The sequence below is a fragment of the Neoarius graeffei genome, chromosome 22 (assembly GCF_027579695.1).
Source record: "Neoarius graeffei isolate fNeoGra1 chromosome 22, fNeoGra1.pri, whole genome shotgun sequence".
Lineage (NCBI taxonomy): Eukaryota > Metazoa > Chordata > Actinopteri > Siluriformes > Ariidae > Neoarius > Neoarius graeffei.
The window spans coordinates 60,583,897-60,606,608 of NC_083590.1; the positions used below are offsets into that span (position 1 = coordinate 60,583,897).

At 43.8% G+C, this 22,712-nt stretch overlaps 2 protein-coding genes across 6 annotated transcripts in view; both read right to left on the reverse strand.

Moving 5' to 3' along the window:
- The window catches only part of LOC132871006 (histone-lysine N-methyltransferase PRDM9-like), a 69,422-nt gene that overhangs the window by 23,029 nt on the left and 23,681 nt on the right, over positions 1-22,712 (reverse strand). Inside the window, exons 1-3 of one of the 5 annotated variants that reach the window (XM_060905151.1) lie at positions 16,749-16,850; positions 12,487-12,658; positions 5,010-5,281 (exon numbers count right to left, since the gene is read on the reverse strand). In XM_060905151.1, coding sequence (XP_060761134.1) covers positions 5,010-5,281; positions 12,487-12,658; positions 16,749-16,757 — 453 coding nt within the window. In that variant the 5' untranslated portion in view covers positions 16,758-16,850. Of the gene's footprint in view, positions 1-5,009; positions 5,282-12,486; positions 12,659-13,892; positions 14,252-15,726; positions 16,562-16,748; positions 16,851-22,712 lie in introns of those variants that run through there. The other 4 variants (XM_060905153.1, XM_060905154.1, XM_060905152.1 and 1 more) reach the window with 4 other exon arrangements.
- Positions 18,883-20,866, reverse strand: LOC132871024 (general transcription factor II-I repeat domain-containing protein 2-like). Its single transcript, XM_060905184.1, has 2 exons — positions 19,681-20,866; positions 18,883-19,555 (listed from the first exon to the last, which is right to left on the reverse strand). Exons 1-2 carry the CDS (start codon positions 19,828-19,830, stop codon positions 19,316-19,318), a joined length of 390 nt encoding a protein of 129 aa, XP_060761167.1. The 5' UTR covers positions 19,831-20,866; the 3' UTR covers positions 18,883-19,315.

The window sequence follows — 22,712 nt, forward strand, 5'->3', positions numbered from 1 at the left end:
ATGAACCATATTTAAGAGCAGTTAAGCCTTGCTTACACAAAAGCTGGTGTCTTTTCACCTGGGGGTCAATTATCACGTGATGCATGATGTCACGTGCAAGGAGTCCATTTGTCCATTTCTTAATTGACCTGGACTACCTGACCAAGGGCAGCAGTTCAAACAGAGAATTTCTGGGGTGGGACGAAACTTTTAATATACTGAGGGTTCTTTTGAGGCAGCAGGAACTGTAAAGCTCTTCCAGGCAGGGAAGAGGGCATCCGATGATCTTCTGGGTGGTCGTGACAACCCTCTGGAGCACGTTCCTCTCTGCTCCTGTGCAGCTGACAAACCACACACTGATGCAATATGTAAGTATGCTCTCTATGGAGCAACAATAAAAGGACAGAAGCAGTTTTTGAGTGAGGTTGTTCGTCCTGAGGATCATCAGGAAATTAAGTCTCTGCTGTGCATTTTTTAATCACTTGTGTGGCATTAGTGCTCCAGGTCAGCTCCTCCTCCATGTACACCCCAAGGAACCAGAAGTCCAGGATCCTCTCCACACATTGCCCACTGATGAGAACAGGCTGAAAGTCCGTTTTCTTTTTCCTGAAGTCTATGATCAGTTCCTTGGTTTTGGTGGTTGAGGACGAGGTTTGTTGTCTCAGCACCACCCAGACAGCTGCTCCACCTTGTGCTGATAAGCAGACTCCTTCCCCCCAGACATGAGCTCTACTATGGTAGTATCATCCGCAAATTTGATGATGCCATTACAGGAGTGAGCAGGGTGCAGTTGTAAGTGTAGAGGAACTTTTTTTTTTTGATCCTAGAAAAAGCTGTGGCACAGCAGTTATGTTCATATTTACATAAGAATAACATCCATGAAATGTATCAGTCAGGATTTAAACTTCATCATAGCACAAAGACAGCACTGGTTAAAGTAGTAAATGATCTACTGTTGGCATCTGATCAGGGCCTGTCTCTCGCTGCTTGTGTTGCTTGACCTTAGTGCAGCATTTGATACCATTGATCATCCCAGTCTTCTGGATAGACTAGAAAATGTGGGAGCGGCCCTCTCCTGGCTCAACTCTTATTTAACTGATCGCTATCAGTTTGTTGATGTAAAGGGTGATTTTTCTAGACATACTGAGGTAAAGTCTGGTGTACCACAAGGTTCTGTCTTGGGCCCACTGCTTTTTTCTTTATTTATATACGTGTTACCTCTGCGTGATATTATTCATAAACATATTAGTTTCCACTGTTATCCTGATGAGACACAGTTGTAAGTTTCTGCTAAACTTCAGACACCAACTTAATAGAATTGAGGAAATGTGTAAAGGACAGACAGTGGATGCTTATTAATTTCCTTCTGCTTAACTCTGACAAGACTGAAATACTTGTACTAGGACCACATGCAGCTTGGAGCAAGTTTTCTGATTACATAGTAACTCTGGATGGCCTTTCTGTTTCTTTACATGCAGCAAAGACCTCGGGGTGATTATTGACCCCAGTCTTTCTTCGCAACTCACATTGATAACATTACCCAGATAGCTTTATTTCATCTCAGAAATATTGCTAACATATTTAATGTCACTACACGATGCAGAAAAATTAGTTCACACTTTTGTTACCTCCAGGTTGGATTATTGTAATGCCTTACTGTCTGGATGTTCCAATAAGTGCATAAACAAGCTCCAGTTAGTTCAAAATGCAGCAGCAAGAGTCCTTACTAGAACTAGAAAATATGACCACATCACGCCTGTCTTATCCACACTGCATTGGCTCCCAATCAAATTTCGTATTGATTATAAAATACTACTATTGACCTTTAAAGCACTGAATGGTCTCGCACCACAGTACCTGAGTGAACTTCTGGCCCTCTATAACTCACCACACCTACTTGGATCAAAAGGTGCAGGCTATCTGCTGGTACCTCGTATAGTGAAGGCTACATCAGGGGGCGAAGCCTTTTCTTACAAAGGCCCCACAGTTATGGAACACCCTTCCAAGTAGTGTTCAGGAATCAGAAACAGGCTGTTTAAGTCTAGGCTGAAAACACATCTGTTTAGCCAAGCCTTTTGTTAATGGTGTTTATGAGGGAAAGGAGTAGATCTGGAGGATCCTCAGACAGAATGTTTTGGTAAACTGGGATGTATGGATGCTGTCAGTTCCCCACTCGCTTGCTCACTCGAGTTTGTTGATGGTGTAGTGGCTGATGCTTTATGTCCCGGGGTGCCCTCATGCCTGTGTTATCTTCTGGCGCTCCCATTTTAGTTATGCTGTCATAGTTACTTTTGCCAGACTCCCTGCTTGGGACTCTGGCAAAACTCAGTGCAAAATGTATACTGTTCCTACTCATCAGGTGACATTGGGCATACCTAACAACCTGCGTTTTCTCTCTCTCTCCCCCCTTCGTCCGTCTGATTTACATGTCAATCCTGAGATCGAGATGCTGAACCTCTTCTGCTCCTCAGACCTGCCTGATTCATCTTGATGCCCTATGTCTGGTTGGAGTCTCGTCACATCGCTCCTGTTGAGAATGGCCCCATGTGGACAGTTAAAAGTCACACTTGGAAGATACTCAGGACTCTTACAGTAATGCTTTTATGGCTGAGGACTACAGTTGACTTGCTAACTTTAGGACTGCAGTTGTCATGAACAGTTTTGCACTCAAGTTTCCATCAATGAAGAGTCAGAACATCAACAAAACTGACCATATTAAAACTGTTAAAATCACATTGTCTCTCATCACCCAAATGAGGATGGATTCCCTTTTGAGTCTGGTTCCTCTCGAGGTTTCTCTCTCATGTCGTCTGAGGGAGTTTTTCTTGCCACTGTCGCCACAGGTTTGCTCACTGGGGTTAGATTAGGGATAAAATTAGCTCATGTTTTAAGTTATTCAAATTCTGTAAAGCTGCTTTGCGACAATGTCTATTGTTAAAAGCACTATAGAAATAAACTTGACTTGACTAGAGGGTGAAGAGTGGGGAGCCATTGCCGAGGCTGAGGAGATGTGGGGGCCTTCTCTCACCCTCTGTGAGCGATCAGACAGGAAGTTCTTTATCCAGAGGCAGATGGATTAAGACAGTCCCAAGTCTGTTAGTTTGGACACCAGTCTGTAAGGGAGAATGGTGTTGAATGCTGAGCTAAAAGTCCACAAACAGCAGCCTAGCATAGCTCTCCTGCTGCTCAAGGTGAGTGAGGGCAGTGTGGAGAGTTGTAGCTATGGCGTCCTCTGTAGACCTGTTAGTTCTATAAGCATACTGGTGTCTGTCTAACATGGGTGGGGGACTTGCAATGATGCAAGTCTGAATCAGTTTCTCAAAGCACTTCATGATGACGGGAGTAAGTGCCACTGGACAGTGGTCATTCAGGCTGCTAATGGTCTTTTTTTTGGCAATGGAAGATGGTAGAGGACTTCAGGCAGGGTGGGATGGTAGACTGGGATAGGGACTGGTTGACTTATGTGATATCCTATGCTCTGTACATAACATGGTTCTAGATGTTTTATTTTACTACAAGATACATGCCTACAGAAATACTGGACAGAGGTGGTCAATTACCGCAGGAGTCTTGGTCAAGGTGGCTCATTGCTATTTAGCCCCTAATGCTCTCTAAGCTTAAACTTTAACAGCCCTATGAACCTTTGCACTCTGGCAAGGCTCCGTGGAACGGGCAACAACTAAAGCGACTGCCTTTTCTGGTTGCTACAATAATAATCCTCCTCCCTGGACCCAAATTTATTTTCAAAAGGGGATTAAAGGCCATTTAGTTTAAAAAAAAATGTAAAAGTTCAAAGTAAGTGACTATCTACAAACATTTTTAATGAAAAAGTATAGTCATTGTTCTATTCTAAAAAATATTTCATGAGCCTGCATAAAAATGCATGGGGTTGCTCAAAATTCCACAGCACACTTCACTTTGTCTTACAACATACTGTATGTATCCAATCAACCCTCACTGAACTGATGTTCAAATTATATTTTGTCTGCATTTGTGAATTCACAGAAATGAAACAACGTCACACCAACTGCAGACCCCAGCATCAAACCAACTCACATAGTGTCAAATTTTGTGGCATCGAAAACCGTTGGCTCGTTGGTGTGGTAACAAGTTTTATATTAACTTTAGCATTAATTATACTTAACAGTATCTGCTCAAATCCTGTAGCGTCATGCTTCGCTGTTTATCCTTGACATTTTGGAAAAGAAACAAACTAAGTGTAAATGAATACGTTCCTTGTTTTTGAGAGAGAGAGAGAGAGAGAGAGAGAGAGAGAGAGAGAGAGAGAGACTACCATGTTGTGCATGCAGCAGTGTCAAGGAAAACTCTACCAAGTTTTTCTCAACTGAATTTGGGAAAACAGATTATAATGGAATGTTGATGATTAATATTTTGTGCAATACAGGAAGCTGACCATGTTTAGAAGTCGTTTTAGGGTTAGGACCTTTATTCGTCACATGCACACTTCAAGCACAGTGAAATTCATCCTCTGCATTTAACCCATCTGAAGGAGTGAAAAAACACACACACACACACACACACACACACACACACACACACACACACACAGCAGTGGGCAGCCCAGAGCGCCCGGGGAGCAGTCAGGGGTTCGGTACCTTGCTCAAGGGCAGTTCAGCCCAAGGCCGCCCTACGTCAACCTAACTGCATGTCTTTGGATTGTGGGGGAAACCGGAGCACCCAGAGGAAACCCACACAGACACGGGGAGAACATGCAAACTTATGGGACTTTCATGAATAATTATATTATACAATAAAGAAATATTTGCTTGAGCATTACTTTATTTACTTGAGCACTGAGGTGTTACTAGTATTTTTAACAACAGGTAAGTTCCACCACACTGGCTAAAAGAACCAATGTCGGATCGCATTGTGATCAAAATTGCGATTTACACCACTACTCCACATATCTGCAAGAAGAAACTAATATTAATTGGAGCTACCTTCGTCTAGTCATCATATTTTGTTACCTAAAAATATACAATCTTTATAATAAAATTTATGACACTCACAACCGAGGAGTCTCCACTGTTCCTGGCTTCTTCTCTGTTCACCAGCTCTCCCTGGCAGGGTCCGAAGTGTGCACCTACTGGAACAGTCTCCCCCTTATTAAACACTCCCAGGCCTGCATCAGGAATACTGGACTTCTGGATTTCTAGCCCAGGAGGAAGAGTTTGTCTGGCTCGGTCAGGGACTCCCATGGGAACAGGAGTATCTGGGATGAAGAGGGGTGGTCCATGAACCTCACATTTGTTGAGGAAGAAGGATTTGCAAACTTCACAGTCTGGGAGTAGAGAAAACACAACAGGAAGAAATGAGGCCCAAATGTGTGTGCAATGTGTGTGTCTATCTAAGACCATATACAGCACATTAGTACTGTATAAAGATTATCCTAAGAAAGCTTGTCAGTAAGGTTCACTGAGCATCTGGTTGAGACTAGGTGTGTCCATCAGGACTGAGATCAAACAGGACACAACAAGGTACCAGTATTGGCACAAAATATGGAAACACCTACCAAAATGACAAAACACCACACAATTTGACCTTTTGTTCTCAAGTTCTCTTAATAAACTAAACATTTTCATCATAACAAATGTTACAAGTAACCAGAGTAAATCATTCTAAAATATTATCAATATTTGGTATGGAACCCCTTGACACTGAAGTGCACTGACACGATCAGGCATGCTATCAAAGTTTATGAATAAAATCAAGTGGAATTGATCTCCATATGTCTTGCAACACTTCCCAGAGCTGTGGCAGGTTTGAAGGAGCCCTTTTCACCTTCTCTCGCTCCATGTAGTTCCAGACTTGCTCAATTATATTCATGTCAGGACTTTGGGCTGGCCAATCAAGAATTGTCAAGCTGCCATCTTGTTCTTTGTTTTGTAAATACTGTTTAACCACCCTGGCTGTGTGTTTTGGGTCATTATCTTGCTGGAAAATAAAGTTGTTGCCAATGAGAGCTCTTCCAGAAGGCACAACATGATGGATAAGGATTTGTCTGTACTTGTCAGCAGTGAGGGCCCCATCCATTTTGTAGAGATGACCAACTCCATTGTAGGTGATGGCTCCCCATACTTGCAGGACCCCTCCGCCATGTTTTACTGTGGGAGAAATACAGTTTGCCTTGCATCTTTCTCCCTTTCTGCACCTGACTTACTGTTGCATAGCGTTGCCAAATAATTCAAATTTCTTCTCATCTGAGAACACCACCCCTTTCCACTGCTCAGAAGTCCAACTCCTGTGAATTTTTGCCCAGTTAAGTCTCTTCTGCTTATTTCCACCTCTCAACAAAAGTTTTGCGCACTGACACATGACCTTTAAGGCCTTCTGCTGAGAGCGTCTTCCTAACCAGGTGTGGGGAGACATCCTTGCCTGTAGCATCTTGGAGGTCCTGTGCCAGTTCCTTGCTGGATTTCTTCCTCTCTCATAGGGATGTAGTCTTGAGGTACTGGACATCAGCTTTAGTCAACTTTTTCTTCCTTCCTCTGCCTGAAATGTTCTTGAAGTTCCCAGTCTTCTGGTGATGCCTGAGGCATTTCCAGACAGCACTGTGGGTCACCTGCAGTTTCTTCGCTATGGCTCGTTATGAAATGGCCCTCCTCCCGCAAAACTTTCATCCTAATACGCTGCTCTTTTGTAGTTTCTCTCTCTGATGTCATTTCTGCCTGTAGTCAGAGGATAAATACTTTTTCTAATGAATTATTTGCAGAGACCACATGATTTAGTTAATGGTTTTCACCTGTGGAATAATTAGTATATCATGGTAGGATTGCCCAACAAGTAGTGATTAAGGTGGTTTTTGGGGCTAAACTAGACAAAAAAAAGAGATACTATTTCCAGTATTTTTATGATGTTTATCACACAACAATGGCCAAAACTGCTAGTGTTTTCATGGTTAAAGTATAAAATTGTGGTTAAAAGGTGTCTGTATCTTCATAATGTATTTCAGTTGCCTTCAGTGCAGATTCTGATGTCATTTGCACTGATTAAATATGCAAAAATCGATCTTTTCTTAGGCGTTTCCACATTTTGTGCCAGTACTGGACACGAGTATGAATTTTTTTACTTCCTTGTGGGAGTAAACAAGTGGTCAGATACGAAGCTTGCAGGGCAAAATAAAATGAATGTTCATTAACATGACTGTGGCACTGCATAATGTATTTACAATATTCTTAGCACTTGCCTGGTCAGGGTTGTTTTAAATTCAGCTACTTGCTTATCTTCTGGGAAGCAGAATTTCCCAAATTTGTTATGAAATCACATGCAGGTACAAACAAAACTAGACAATTCCCCTGTGCGAAATCGCGAGAGTGATGCAGTGGCCGTAGCAGTCGCTATTGCAGGAGTTGTACTGTACTGTGTGAATGTGTGACTTGCTATGATGCTATGATCATCAGTGATGGGAATAACGGCGTTAGAAATAAACGGCGTTAATGGCGTTATTTTTTTTTAGGAACAAGTAGTCTAACTAATTACTTTTTACATCGTTATAATGCCGTTCCCGTTACTTACAATAAAATGCTATGCATTACTTTATTAAAGCTGTTTTCATCTGGCACGCTGCTCGTTCAGCCTTTCTTTACTCTGCTTTAGTGTGGGGCAGGGGAGATGTGAGACAACGGCATAGTAAGCCAATCAGAGTAGATTTGGACAACATACGTAGGTAGGCTATGTCTACTGTACAACTGCGCACACTTTCAATCAGAAGACACAGCGATGGCGAGCGGTCAGCCCAAGACTGTGTTTTCAAATTGGAAATACAGCCATTACTTTTCATTACTTGAAATAAAAGGCAAAAACGTCTACGTGCAATGCACATTATGTCAAGGAACAAAGCGTTTGTCCTCGTTAAGTGAATAAATATCAGAAGTTCTAAAACATTTAGAAACTGAGTTTTATTCCATCATTAGTAACAATTTTAATAACTACAAAAATGTATTAAATTTGATAGATGTCTTATCTATTTTTTTTCTCTCCGTGCTTCCATGGAAGGCGGTCGCATTCTCTCTGCTCTCCCTCCTTTTTTCCCTGCTTGTGCTTCTTTGTCTTGTCTCGTCTGCTGTACTTTTTGAAGAGACTCTCCCCGCATTACTTTCTAAACTAAAAAAAAAAAAAAAGCATGGAATTGATAAACTGGTCTCCTAACGAAATTGACACGGTTTTCTCGACGAGAAGCCTGGGTTCGGGGGAACCCGCCTGTCCTGCCAGAACGTTTGCGGCTGGTTACGTGATGGACACGTGGGAGCGATGGCGAGTCATGTGCCTGGCAATTATTTCTGTGGAGGACATTGAAGATATCTCCCTATTCGGAACCATGATTACAGGACTTTTGCTGATTGGATTAGGCATTGCCCTGGTATATCGAGGAAATCAGACAATGGTGACAGCTGTTCAAAGCCCCACAAAGCTGCCCAATATGATTGAAGCGGTGGGTAAAGCTGTCAGCACTCAGACTGTGGATATTCAGAACTTGAACCACAATATGGTTATCTTGGAGAAGCTTTCAGCTTTGCAAGGAATAAGTTTTTTGGAGACCAATTTGAACAGAATGGACAGATATGGACGAGCGGTGTGGACGTGCAAAGACTGCGTCTGGAAAGACCAAACAATTTATATCTTATCGACATTCGGCTCCCTGAGACAGCACCGGCCTCGGTTAAGGCCGTTGCTGAGACATTTCCCCCTGAAGGTCACTGCTGGGAGATGCTCTCGCATTCCTTCTTCAACTTTCCGCAGTCGCCATTTTCACCCCCAGTGTGACAAGCGGGTGCGTGACCAGCGCCTTCATGGCTGCAGGAGCGGACGGCTGCTTGCTTGCGCTGGGTTACCTCCACCTCCTCCCCTCCCCCCACCCCTGATTTCCCCCTCCTTTCCCCCCCCTCAAGTTCCGTGTTTTAAAGTGTACTTGTGTTATTGTGTGCTTATGTGCAGAGGTTTGTAAATGTTCCCACACTGTATTCCTGACAGGAGCAAAGTAGGGGGGTGTTCTTTTTTCCTCATATTATTGTGTTTACTTTTCTTTTATTCCTGTCTTCCTGTCCTGTTCCCCCTCTGTAAGGACAGGTTGATAGTCAATTTCACTGGCAACAGTGATGATAAAGGGTTCATTCATTCATTCATCTCACATTGTCCCACAAAAATATTAATATGGTGCAGATAACGTTACTAATTGGTTCTGTTAAGTGTCCATTTCAGTCATTAAACACATTTAACATTCACTTTTATAATTACACTAATTGAATTAGATTTTTTTTGGGGGGGGGGGGGGGGGGGGTTAACAAAATGTAACGGAATAATTAATTTCCCTGGTAATTAGTTACTTTTATGACAAAGTAACTCAGTTACTAACTCAGTTACTTTTTGGGAAAAGTAACTAGTAACTATAATTACTTTTTGAAAGTAACATGCCCAACACTGATGATCATGTGTGTGTTTTTTAGAGAGAGAGAGAGAGAGAGAGAGAGAGAGCAGCCCCTCCCCTCTCTGTTCCCGGTTGCCATGGTGAACAGGTGCACTCAGTCTAAGAAACTCCTCTCCCTGTGAGCTTCAGAGCATAGGCAGAGGGTATTTTCAGACTTTGAACAGCAGCGATTTACTCGAAAACTAAAGGAGATATTCACAAAATTATTTCACATTGAGCGCTACAAGGGTCTCATGAACACATTGATGTAATTTATTTTGTCCCTAGTGTAAAAAATGTGGACAATAGAGCGAGTTGAAAACAACTGACATTTCAGCTTTTCTAGTAAAAGCGCTGTCGGGATTATAATGGGAGCCAATTGGGCAGTCAACCTGCCACTTTGAGGCTACTCATTCAAAAACTGTAAATCCTATCATTTAGGTAGACACATTGTGTGAATCAAGACAAGTGTGATTCCAACTTTTGAGAAAATGTGTGTAGAGTGAAATTTGTGGCTGAAAACACAGTTTTAATGAGAAATGTAGAGCATTTTTTTAAAGCTGTCTACACTCTGGCTGTGCTGGCCCTCACTCTAGCCCGACTACATAGACACATTATAAAGTCTGAATTTCTCCAGAACTGATCATGCTGATTGATCTGCGACTGATCAAAAAGTATACAACCTAGCAAAAAACTTGAATTCCACATCCAGTCAGGAGAATTTTGTCTCCGTTTTAAAGTTTGAATGATGTCTCGAGGTGAAAGCATGCCAGAGCACCAGATGTTTGAAAAATGTTGAAAATGTGCGATTTTTTTTTCACCTTCTCCCATTGAAATGAATGGGGAAATTTTGCGTGATTTTTTCACTACGTCGCGAAAAAAAAAAAAAAAACACAATTTCCCCATTCATTTCAATGGGAGAAGGTGAAAAAAAAAATCGCACATTTTCAACGTTTTTCAAACATCTGCTGCTCTGGCATGCTTTCACCTAGAGACATGATTCAAACTTTAAAACAGAGACAAAATTCTCCTGTGTGGATGTGGCATTCAACCTTTTTGCTAGGTTGTATACTTTTTGATCAGTCACAGATCAATCACCATGATCAATTCTGGAGAAATTCAGACTTTATAATGATTGCCTATGGAGTCGCAGCAGATTGGAGGCCAGCCAATTAGAGTGTACACAGCTTTAAAAAAAAATGCTCTACATTTCTCATTAAAACTGTGTTTTCAGCCACAAATTTCGCTCTACACATAATTTTCTCAAAAGTTGGAGTCACACTTGTCTTGATTCACACAATGTGTCTACCTAAATGATAGGATTTACAGTTTCTGAATGAGAAGCCTCAAAGTGACAGGTTGACAGCCCAACTGGCTCCAATTATAATCCAGACAGTGCTTTTAATAGAAAATCAGAAATGTCAGTTGTTTTCAACTCGCTCTATTGTCCACATTTTTTACACTAGGGACAAAAAAAAAAAAAAAATTACATGAATGTGTTCATGAGAGCCTTGTAGCGCTCACTGTGAAAGAATTTTGTTGATATCTCCTTTAGTTTGAGTAAAATTTCCCCATATATGGGAGTCAATAGTTTGCAATGCATAGCACATCACTAATAATAAATAATAAGAAACGTGGTCGAGAACAATAGTTTGCTGTGCTTCGCACTGCATCACTAATTAACTGTCCACACAGTCAGTAAGAAAGTAAGTAAATAAATAAACAGTCCAATGCACATCTCTGTTTGAGCTCGCTGACAATTATGGCATTTCTAAATCTTGACATTTTTCCCCCCAATGCCATACATCTGGGATTCATATTTAATTTTAAAAAACAACAACCCCCCCCCCCCCACACACACACACCGAATGGCATAACCAAACATAACCATTTGCTGAAGAAGAAACCAGTGGACCCAGAGGAAACCTACACTGACGGGGGGAGAACTTGCAAAGCTTCACACAGACAGCAACCCGAGCTTAGAATCGAATCCAGGACCCTGGAGCTGCGCCAATGTAATGCCCCGAAATCTGTATATTTGGACTCCTGTCTTTCACACCCACTGTCTCTTCTTGAACATCCCATTCCAGGAGCATAATGAGGGGCATACTCTCGGTCCCCTATTAAACCACAGCTGGTTGGGATCTTCTGCGAGCTTATGCATGTGGGGAAGAGAGCATATAGCACTTTCTTCCAGGTGTGTTTTGCTATTATGTGACACAGCATGAGCTGCAATTGAAAAAGAGGAGTTTGATGGCTTTACATGTCTTGGAGGAAGCACGTGTTAGCCTTCACTCACATGATTAGAGAGACCTGGCTAGTGGGTGGATACTAGCAGGTGACCACACTGGACAGAAAATGGGTGGAAGAAAGAGGGGGGAAAAAAAAAAAAAACTATAATCTTCTAATGTGGTGAAGACGTTAGGACACATTTAACTTTTATGGAAGGAGACCCAGGTATCAGTCAGTAAGTTTCCCAAGATGGAAGTCTCTTCAGGACAGAGGACTTTGTGCTTCCTGGTTTCTCAGTCACATGACATCCCACATTTTTTTTAGTCTCAGAATAAAACAGGAGTGGCTGGAGAGAATGACAGACATTCTATAAACATTAAATGTAAACAGAAACAAAACATTCAATGTGTCATTCATTAATAAATTAAAAATTGCAATAAGCAAATCACTATGGTTTGAGGGGAATCATACACTTTGGGCCATGCTGTTATATGAAAATAAATCACGTGGCATAGATTTTTATACACACCCATCGTGTGATATTCCATACTTTTTTGTTCCAGTTAACATCATCGGTTTATAACGACTAAAGTGTTAAGTAAATAAACAAAATAAATAAATACAATGTTTCTCACTCTTTGCTACCATGTTACATGCTCTATAAACAAAATTCAGACTTTAAAATCAATAAAAAAATCTAAATTTCAAATGTTGCAATTTGTTGATTAAAATTATAAAAGACTGAGGCTACATCCCAAATATACTGTATTGCACTTTTAGTGCACCAGATAGTGTGCAGGGTAGAATAAACAGTGAGTGTTACTGAGCACCAGAGTGGCCTGATGTCTTACAGAGATGGTCTTTATTGTCAGGATCTTCCACTTTAACAGAGAGACCTTCAGGTGGGTTGTCGAGATCGTCTCCATAGTTGTAGATTTTCAGCTCCAGCGTCTCCTCTTTCTTCACACAGGCTTCTGAGGTCTCTCCATCCGTGGATGTCTCCGTTTTCATGTCCTCACACAGCTAAAGATCAAACAACAAATCTGTTAGGGCAGGACGGTATCCATCCCACTCGGGAAGGTGCTGCTCTCATTTCTCGCAGCATAGCTCATAGTTTCAGAACAGGCCTAATTAATCCATGACAATCCAGAGCCAAGGCCAGGGAGCAGACGAACAGGCTAAACTGTCCGTCTGCTACGTGCACAGTCTCATCACACAGGTTCTATTACATTGAGACTGTGCCTGTTCCCCGAGCTATACAAAAAAGTAGAAATACTCAGAGTTTGTTCTAATAATCTAATTAATATAAAATTTCAGCATTCTGACAGCACCTTTGACCTAAAAAGGTAAGACTCTTAAATATTTTCTCTCTTATGTCTGAAGCAGGGGCGGCACGGTGGTGTAGTGGTTAGTGCTGTCGCCTCACAGCAAGAAGGTCCGGGTTTGAGCCCCGTGGCCGGCGAGGACCATTCTGTGTGGAGTTTGCATATTCTCCCTGTGGGTTTGCTCTGGTTTCCCCCACAGTCCAAAGACATGCAGGTTAGGTTAACTGGTGACTCTAAATAGATCGTAGGTGTGAATGGTTGTCTGTGTCAGCCCTGTGATGACCTGGCGACTTGTCCAGGGTGTAACCCGCCTTTTGCCCGTAGTCAGCTGGGATAGGCTCCAGCTTGCCTGCGACCCTGTAGAACAGGATAAAGCAGCTAGAGATAATGAGATGAGATGTCTGAAGCATGAACTGTTAATGAACTTCTTACTGATCAGCAGTTTAATGTACTGTGTTTAAACAGAAACATGAGATTAAACCAAATGAGTCTGTAGCATTAAATGAAACTATTCCTCCTGGGTACAGTTATATACACCAGCCTTGTCTAACGGGCAGAGGAGGCGGTGTTGCGATTCTTTATAATGATCATCTCGGCATGACACAAAAACCTGGACAGTTAGTATGAAGAACTTCAAACGTATTTGTGGCAGTGGGGGCGTGGCTTAGTGTCAGTTTGTGAATGTAGGGCGGGGCCAGGAAAGCTGGGTGGCAAAGTCAATGCACCTGTTGTCAATTAAATGTTGTGTGTGTGTGTGTGTGTGTGTGTGTGTGTGTGTGTGTTGCAGTGACTATGGAGAACAGAAAAGGAGGGAGAGAGCAGAGAGATCACCCCAGACCAAAACAACTGTGTACACGCACGTCTGTGTACCTAAACAGACGTTAAAGCTGAAAAACACGAAAATAAAAAAAAGTGTGAATGTCATCTCTCACCTGCCATGCTTCTGTACTCCACCCACGAGGGACATATTAGAGCGGTGCCGAAACCCAGGAGTACAGAAGGGAACCACCACATGAAGTCTTCCCCATTTAAGGATCTCATCCATGCCCTCAGTACTGCCCAGCAGAACCAGAATCAAGCACGGACTGCCCTCTGGAAGGAACAAGAGCAACGCTTTGAAGCCTTGATACTGGCCCAGCAGGAAGATCGCCAGGCGCTCTGGCATCTGCTTGTGTCGGCGGGGACCTCGACTGCAGCGGACCCTCCCCACATCACCCTCACAAAGATGGGCCCGTACAACGATCCGGAAGGCTTTAAATCGCTCACTTCAAACCAGCGGCTGAAGCGTGGGGGTGGCCGGTCAAGCAGCATGCCTACTTCCGCTCCTGACTGGCGAGGCACAGCCCGCCACACAGCAGCTCGCTGCCAACAGCCAGCTCATATACACCAACCTGAAGAGAGCCATCCTGCAGTGTGTCGGCCACTCTCCGGAACATCATCGCCAGTGCTTCTGGACACTGACGTTGGAGGAGGTCAGCCGGCCATTCGCATTCGGCCAACAGCAGCTGAGGGTGGATGACCATGACACCAACAGGATCATCGATCTGGTGACACTAGAAAAGTTGATCACTCAACTTCCGGAAGGAATGGCAGAGTGGGTCCAACATCATTGCTCAGCGTCATTGGAGCAAGCCATCAAGTTGGTGGAGGGCTATCTGACTGCGGTTCCGACAGCAAGCAGATGGGTCACCTCCCTTCTCTTCCCATCCCAACCCCATTCCCACACTACAGAGACGGGGGCCGGCTCCCCACAGCCGGCCCGCCGCACCAGTGGTGTCCTCCCGTATTCTTCTTCTGTGTCTGTGATTGAGGAATCACACAGTGACTGGAGCAGCCTGGCGGTCCTGGTACCCAAGACTGATAGATCGGTCCAGTTCTTTGTAGACTATAGAAAAGTCAATGTGGTGTCTAAATTCGACACATACCCAATGCCTCGCATTGATTAGTTGCTTGATCGGTTAGGTGCTGCTCACTTATTTGACACTGGATTAAATGAGATATTGGCATATCCCCTTGATTCCTCCATCCCGAGAGAAAACGGCCTTTTCCACACCATTTGGATTACACCACTTTGTCACGCTTCCTTCTGGGTTATTTGGGGCTCCCGCCACATTCCAGCAGCTCACGAACAAGACTGTCCATCCCCACGCTGCCTATGTGGCAATGTACCTTGACGACGTTATCATGAACAGCAATGATTGGCCTCAGCACCTTGAACACCGGAGGGCTGTCCTAGAGTCACTGAGGCATGGGGGTCTCACCGCTAACCCCCAAAAATGTGCAATTGGGTGAGTGGAAGTACGGTATCTGGGGTTCCACTTGGGTCATGGGCAGGTGTGTCCCCAAATTGACAAGACTGCCGTGATTGCGGCTTGCCCGATGCCCAAGACCAAAAAGGGGGAGACGCAGTTCCTGGGGCTGGCTGGCTACTATCGTAGGTTCATACCTAATTATTCAGATGTCACCAGCCCACTGACTGATCTCACTAAAAAGGGAGCACCAGATCAGGTCCAATGGACGAAGCAGTGCCAACAGGCTTTCACCAAGGTAAAAGCTGAAGTGTGGGGTGGGGGCACTTTTACACTCCCCTGACTTCTCTCTCCCCTTCATTTTACAGACAGACATATCAGACAAAAGGCTGGGGGCTGTTTTGTATCAGAAGGTGGAGGGCAAGGAACTGTACAGCAACTGCAAGCTCTTGATGCATGAAAGTACATACAGCACCATTAAAAAGGAGTGCCTGGCCATCAAGTGGGCAGTCCTCACCTTCCAATACTACCTGCTGGGGTGCCCCTTCACTCTCTGTTCAGACCACGTGCCCCTCAAGTGGCTCCACCGCATGACGGATGCCAATGCACGGATCACCCGTTGGTATCTCACCCTCCAGCCGTTTACATTCGAGGTGGTCCACAGGCCAGGGCACAGACCATGGTGGCAGACTTCCTGTTCCATTGGAGGGGGAGTCCACTGCAGGATGGATGGCTCCCCGGCCCAAGTCGACCAGTGGGGGTATGTGGCATTGGGGACATGGCCTAGCAGCAGTTTGAGAATGGAGGGCGGGGCCAAGGAAGGTGAGTGGCAGTCAATGCACCTGCTGTTGATTAAATGGTGTGTGTGTGTGTGTGTAATATTATACATCTCTCCCCCACACACGCGTTCAAAAGTTTGGGGTCACCCAGACAATTTTTTGTTTTCCATGAAAGGTCACACTTTTATTTACCACCATAAGTTGTAAAATGAATAGAAAATATAGTCAAGACATTTTTCTGGCCATTTTGAGCATTTAATAGACCCCACAAACGTGATGCTCCAGAAACTCAATCTGCTCAAAGGAAGGTCAGTTTTATAGCTTCTCTAAAGAGCTAAACGGTTTTCAGCTGTGCTAACATGATTGTACAAGGGTTTTCTGATCATCCATTAGCCTTCTGACGCAATGAGCAAACACACTGTACCATTAGAACACTGGAGCGATAGATCCCCAATGAGCAAGCCTGTGGTGATGGTGGCAAGGAAAAACTCCCTCGGACGACACGAGGAAGAAACCTCAAGAGGAACCAGACTCAAAAGGGAACCCATCCTCATTTGGGCAACAACAGACAACATGACTATAGCATTAACAGTTTTAACATGAAGTCAGTTTCGTTGATGTTCTAACTCTTCATTGATGGAAACTTGAGTGCAAAACTGTTCATGACAACTGCAGTCCTAAAGTTAGCAAGTCAGCTGTAGTCCTCAGTCATACAAGCATTACTGTCAGTGTCCCGAGCATCTTCCAAGTGTGACTCAACTGTCCACATGGGGCCGTCCTCCACAGGAGCAATGCGATGAGACTCCAACCAGACACAGGGCAACAGGATGGATCAGGCAGGTCCGAGGAGCAGAAGTAGTCAGCATCTCGATCCCAGAACCGACATGCAACTCAGAGGGACAGATTTTGGGGGGGGGGGGGGGGGGGGAGAGAGAGAGAGAGAGAGAGAGAGAGAGAGAGAGAGAGAGAGAGAGGAAAAACACAGGTTGTTGGGTATGCCCAATGTCACCTGAATAAGTAGGAACAGTATACATATTGCACTGAGTACAAGCAGGGATTCCAGCAAAACTAACTAGGACAGCATAACTAAAAGGGGAGAGCCAGAAGGTAACACAGGCATGAGGGAGCCCCGGGACATAAAGCAGCCAACAAACTTGAATGAGCAAGCGAGTGGGGGACTGATAGCATCCATACATCCCAGTTTACCAAAACACTGCCTGAGGACCCTCCAGATCTACACCTTTACCTCAAACACCATTAACAAAAAGGTTGACTAAACAGATACATTTTCAGCCTAGACTTAAACGCCGAGTCTGATTCCCAAACACTACTTGGAAGGCTGTTCCGTAACTGTGGGGCTTTGTAAGAAAAGGCTTTGCCCCCTGATGTAGCCCCAACTCCGGCATTAGAGCCCTCACAACGGGGCGAATGGGTGATGACATGGCAGCATGAGCGTAGAGCCAAAGCTACCGCTGAGGCTCGCCCACGGGAGCACCGCTCCTCTCCACGTCATGTGTCGAACAGGGATGCTGCACAGTGGTGTAGTGGTTAGCACGGTCGCCTCACAGCAAGAAGGTTCCAGGTTCAAATCCAGCAGCCAGCAAGGGCCTTTCTGTGTGGAGTTTGCATGTTCTCCCAGTGTCTGTGTGGGTTTCCTCCAGGTACTCTGGTTTCCCCCACAATCCAAAAGACATGCAGCTAGGTTGACGTGGGGCAGCCTTGGGCTGAGGTGCCCTCGAGCAAGGTACTTAACCATTGACTGCTCCCCGGGCACTATAGTGTGGCTACCCACTGCTCTGGCTGTGCACGCACGCGCGCGCGTGTGTGTGTGTGTGTGTGTGTGTGTGTTCACTGCTTCAGATGGGTTAAATGCAGAGGACGAATTTCACTGTGCTTGAAGTGTCTCATCTCATTATCTCTAGCCGCTTTATCCTGTTCTACAGGGTCACAGGCAAGCTGGAACCTATCCCAGCTGACTAGGGGCAAAAGGCGGGGTACACCCTGGACAAGTCACCAGGTAATCACAGGGCTGACACAAACACAGAACCATTCACACTCACATTCACACCTACAGTCAATTTAGAGTCACCAGTTAACCTAACCTGCATGTCTTTGGACTGTGGGGGAAACCGGAGCACCCGGAGGAAACCCACGCGGACACAGGGAGAAAACATGCAAACTCCACACAGAAAGGCCCTCACTGGCTGCTGGGTTCAAACCTGGAACTTTCTTGCTGTGAGGCGACCGTGCTAACCACCATGTGTGCATGTGACAAAGGTTTCTTCTTCTTCTCTCCTTAATGATGCACCCACTGAGAAACCTGAAAGAGCTCTGGTTATAGGGGACTCTATCATATGGCACATGAAATTAGCTAGGCCTTTAGGGGCACCAGCAGCTTCAGTCAGGTGTATACTGGGAGCCAGGGCGCCAGACATAGCAGGTAATCTTGGGGTCCTAGGCAAGCACAGGTTCTCAAAGATAGTTATCCATGCAGAAGCTAATGATAGATGCCTTCGTCAGTCTGAGGGTACCAAGAGTAACTTTGTAGAGGTGAGTAAATTAGCGAAGGCAATACCCAAATGCTGTAGTATGCGCTGGCCCCATCCCAATGCGGCATGGCAATGAAGCTTACAACAGTTTATGGTCGCTGAACTGCTGGTTGTCCAGATGGTGCTCTGAAAACAGTATAGGCCAGGGGTACTCAAATACAAATGCTGAAGGGCCACAAACATTTTTTTCAGTTACTCAAAAGGGCCATTTATTGAGACCATGCATGCCGTAATAGGCTACAACGTATTCATTTGAAAACTTTTTAAATTCAAAACAATAAATATGAACAAAAACAAAAAATATACTTCACATTTTGACAAAGATTAAATTAAATAGCTGAATAAAACAAAATATAACCCTGTTATCAATACAAAACAAATAGCCAACAGGCCTTTCACTTCCAGCGCTTTGGTTAACAAAGAAGATCTCAATGCAATGAACTGTTTCACACTCAATATTTGTAACACTGCTTAATGTGAGAAATGGCAACGTGTGTTTTTGGCCAATGTTTGGAACCTTGGCTCAAATGGTGTGATGGCCAGGCGGACACACTGGTGTAAATGCTCATTTGTGAGTCGACTGCAGTATTGGTTCTTCACCAAGTTCATTGTTGAGAACGCAGATTCACAGTGGTAGGTTGATCCGAACATCGTCAGAATGTGAATTGCCATCTTCTGCAGCAGAGGAACATTAGCTGCAGTTACCATCTTTGACCAGAAGGTGATGACATCACATTGAGTCTCTTTAAGTGCAATGTTCTCTTGCAGGTCAATTAGCTCACTTTGCAGTGCAGCAGCTGGGATCCATGGGAAGATTTGATGTGCTTCTGAAGTGAACTCTCACATTTCTGAGCAGAAATGGATTGCCAATGCACAGAAGGACATGTTCTCCCAATATGAAGTCATCAAAGCATGTCTTGAAATTTTCAATCAGCTTCTCCACAAATGGAACACATTTCTGATGAGCACCTTTTCCTTTGGTCTGTTCCAAAAGTTTGGGGAAATGGAGCAATTCCTCCTGTAAAAAATAAAAATAAAGAATATGAGGCTCAGGGTTTCTGTAGTTATTATTTTAAAGTGCATGAGATTTAAAAAAGATACTTAAATACAGATGTGTGTATTAGAGAATGTTGAACAGCCTACCTGTAGGTCACTCCTGAAGACCTCCAGTTTCCTCTGGAAAGCCCGCACTGCTGATATCAGTTTACACACAGTGTTTTCCTTCCCTTGGAGCTTCAGGTTTAGGTTATTCATGTGAGATGTCATGTCAGTCAAAAATGCCACAGCTTCCATCTTTTCTGGAGTTTGCAGGAAATCTAAGAACAGTTTTGCTTTTGCACTTTTTTGTTCTGACAGAAAAACTTGAAGTTCATTCCTAATGGCCCAAAACCGCTCCAGGACCTTGCCCTTGCTCAGCCATCTGATATTGTGCAAAAGCAAATCATCAAACGCAGCATTGACCTCTGACAGGAATGACCGTAACAAATCAATGCTACAGTGAAGATGATGCTCTCAAGAAATTTACGAGTCTCATCATTGTTGTCATGATTTCAGCATACATTTCTCCAAGACTTGCACAAAGAATGGACTGATGAATTATGCAGTGGTAGGACATGAGGTGAGGGTGAAGAAGTTTCAAGCGCTGAACTAGTCCTCTCTACCCATCATAGATGGCACTCCATCAGTAGCCACTGACACAACTTTCTTCACATCAATTCCTTTTTCATTCAGCATTTCCATCATTGCATTGTAAATGTCTTCACCCCTTGTCTGACCACAAAGATTTGCCATGACTAACATCTTCAACAAACTCCCTTTTTGACTCCTCAAAATACCTCACAAACACCATCAACTCAGCATTGTCAGTGATGTCAGTGGATTCATCCACAGCTAGGGAAACGCACTCTGCATTTTTTATCCCATCACACAGCTGCTTAGCTACATCACCAGACAGTATTTCAGTGCGTCTGCATGCTGTGGAGTCAGAGAGGGGGATTTGCTTAATTTTAGCTTTCATTTCCTCTTTGTTTGCCTTCAAACATTGTGTCCATTACTTCAAGCATGCTTTTCACTTTTATTACTTCTGCATCTGTGAATGGCTTCTTGTGCTTACCTAAAATCCATGCCACTCGAAGTGAGCACTCTGTTGCTTTTTGCTGTTGTGTCATAGATGTGACAAGAATCCTGCTTGCAGCTTGATGTGATGCTATCAATGCATTTATTTTTGTTGTTCTTAACTCTGAATTTTGAGGGAATGTATCTTCAAAATTCTTATGCTTTGTCTCATAGTGACGTTTCACATTGAAAAGCTTCACCACAGCGACAGTTTCCTGACATATTAAGCACATGGGTCTTGAGCTGGTCGGAGGGAGAAAGAATGCAAACTTTTCAGTCCATTCTTCTTTGAAAAGCCGATTTTCGCTCTCCATTTTTCTTTTAGAAGCGAACTTTGAAAACGCCATTCTTGTTCATTTCTTAATTTTGATCGTTCTCGGCTGCTACGACCGGCAAACAGTGTTGCCAGATTGGGCGGTTTCCCACCCAGTTTGGGGGGAGGGGGTTTAAGTGCATTTTGGCGGGTTTTGAACATATTTTGGGCTGGAAAACAGCAGTATCTGGCAACACTGCTGGCAAACGTGTTTTTTTTTGTCTCAAATTGCGACGGCTAGAGGTTGTCTGTTTATCGTTGCCATAGAGCTGGAGGGTCCTAGCTTTTTTTTTGGAGGATCAAGCGCGACTCCATTTAAGATGCGCGTTCATGTCCGCATTACATTGCATTTTGGCAGACGCTTTTATCTGAAGCGACTTACAATCGTGGGCATAATCATATACAATACATGCAGAAGTAGGCTACAGAGTATACAATCTAAGGCGTGTTGGGTCAGATACGGTCTGATTTTCTGTAGATATGTTGAACAGCGCAAATCGGCATGAAGCAGCTGTCGGCGCATTTAACACAAAAAAGTTTGGAGGGCCAGAAATAGATGGCTGGCGGGCCAAATTTTGCACGAGGGTCGCCTTTTGAGTATGACGAGTATAGGCTTTATAGATAATTGGGCTAATTTTGAGGGCACTGCTGGCCTGTTAGGGAAGGAAGGTATCCAGCCTACTCAGGAAGGTGCTGCTCTCATTTCTTGCAGCATAGGTCATAGTCCCAGAGCAGGTCTAGTTAATTTCGGACAATCCAGAGCCAAGTCCAGGGAGCAGACGAACAGGCTAAACCGACTGTCTGCTAGCTGCACAGAGTCATCACTCAGGGTCCACTACATCGAGACTGTCTGTTCCCTGAGCTAAACAAAAAGGTAGAAATACTCAGTTTGTTCCAGTAACCTAATCAATATAAAATTAGGTCATACTAACTGTACAGCTGCTGCCAGCACCTTTGATCTAAAGGTGGGGCTACGAAATATTAAATCTCTTACATCTAATGCACTAATGAACTTATTACTGATCAAGAGTTTAATGTACTTTGTTTAATTGAAACATGGATTAAGCCAAATGAATATATAGCATTAAATGAAGCGAGTCCTCCTGGATACAGTTAAATACACCAGCCTTGTCTAACTGGCAGAGGAGGCGGCGTCGCGGTTATTTATAATGATTATCTAGGTGTAACACACAAACCTGGTTATAAATTTAATACATTTGAAGTTCTTCATGTGAATAGAATGTATGTAGCCTCAAAAAATAAGTCTACCCAGTTAATTCCGTTACTTATTATTTACAGGCCCCCGGGGCCATATTCTGAGTTTCTTTCTGAATTTGCAGATTTTCTCTCAGACCTGGTTATTTCCTTAGACAAAGCTTTAGTTGTCGGAGATTTTAATCTTCGCTTTGATAACCCAGAAGACCCTTTGAAAACAGCATTTTAGATTCAGTAGGGGTTAATCAAATGTCACAGGACTGACCCATAATTGTGGTCACACCCTCGATTTAATACTAACATTTGGGTTAAATGTAGAAAATATAGTCATACTTCCACAGTCTGAAGTTCTCAGATCATTAGCTCATCTCATTCAAAATATGTCTGAGTAATAATATATGCACTTCACCACGCTACTGTATTAAACGTACATTCACATCAACTACTGCACATAGCTTTATAAATGATCTCCCAGAGTTATCAACTTTGATTGGGTCACTGTCAGCCCCTGCAGAACTTGATCAGGCAACTG

Bases quoted from the DNA above. Each gene is read 5' to 3' on its own strand.
- LOC132871024 (XM_060905184.1), bottom strand. From the start codon at position 19,830: ATGGAAGCTGTGGCATTTTTGACTGACATGACATCTCACATGAATAAC. The intron at 19,556-19,680 runs GTAGGCTGTTCA...TATTTTTTACAG, and splicing joins TCTTCAGGAGTGACCTACAG to GAGGAATTGCTCCATTTCCC.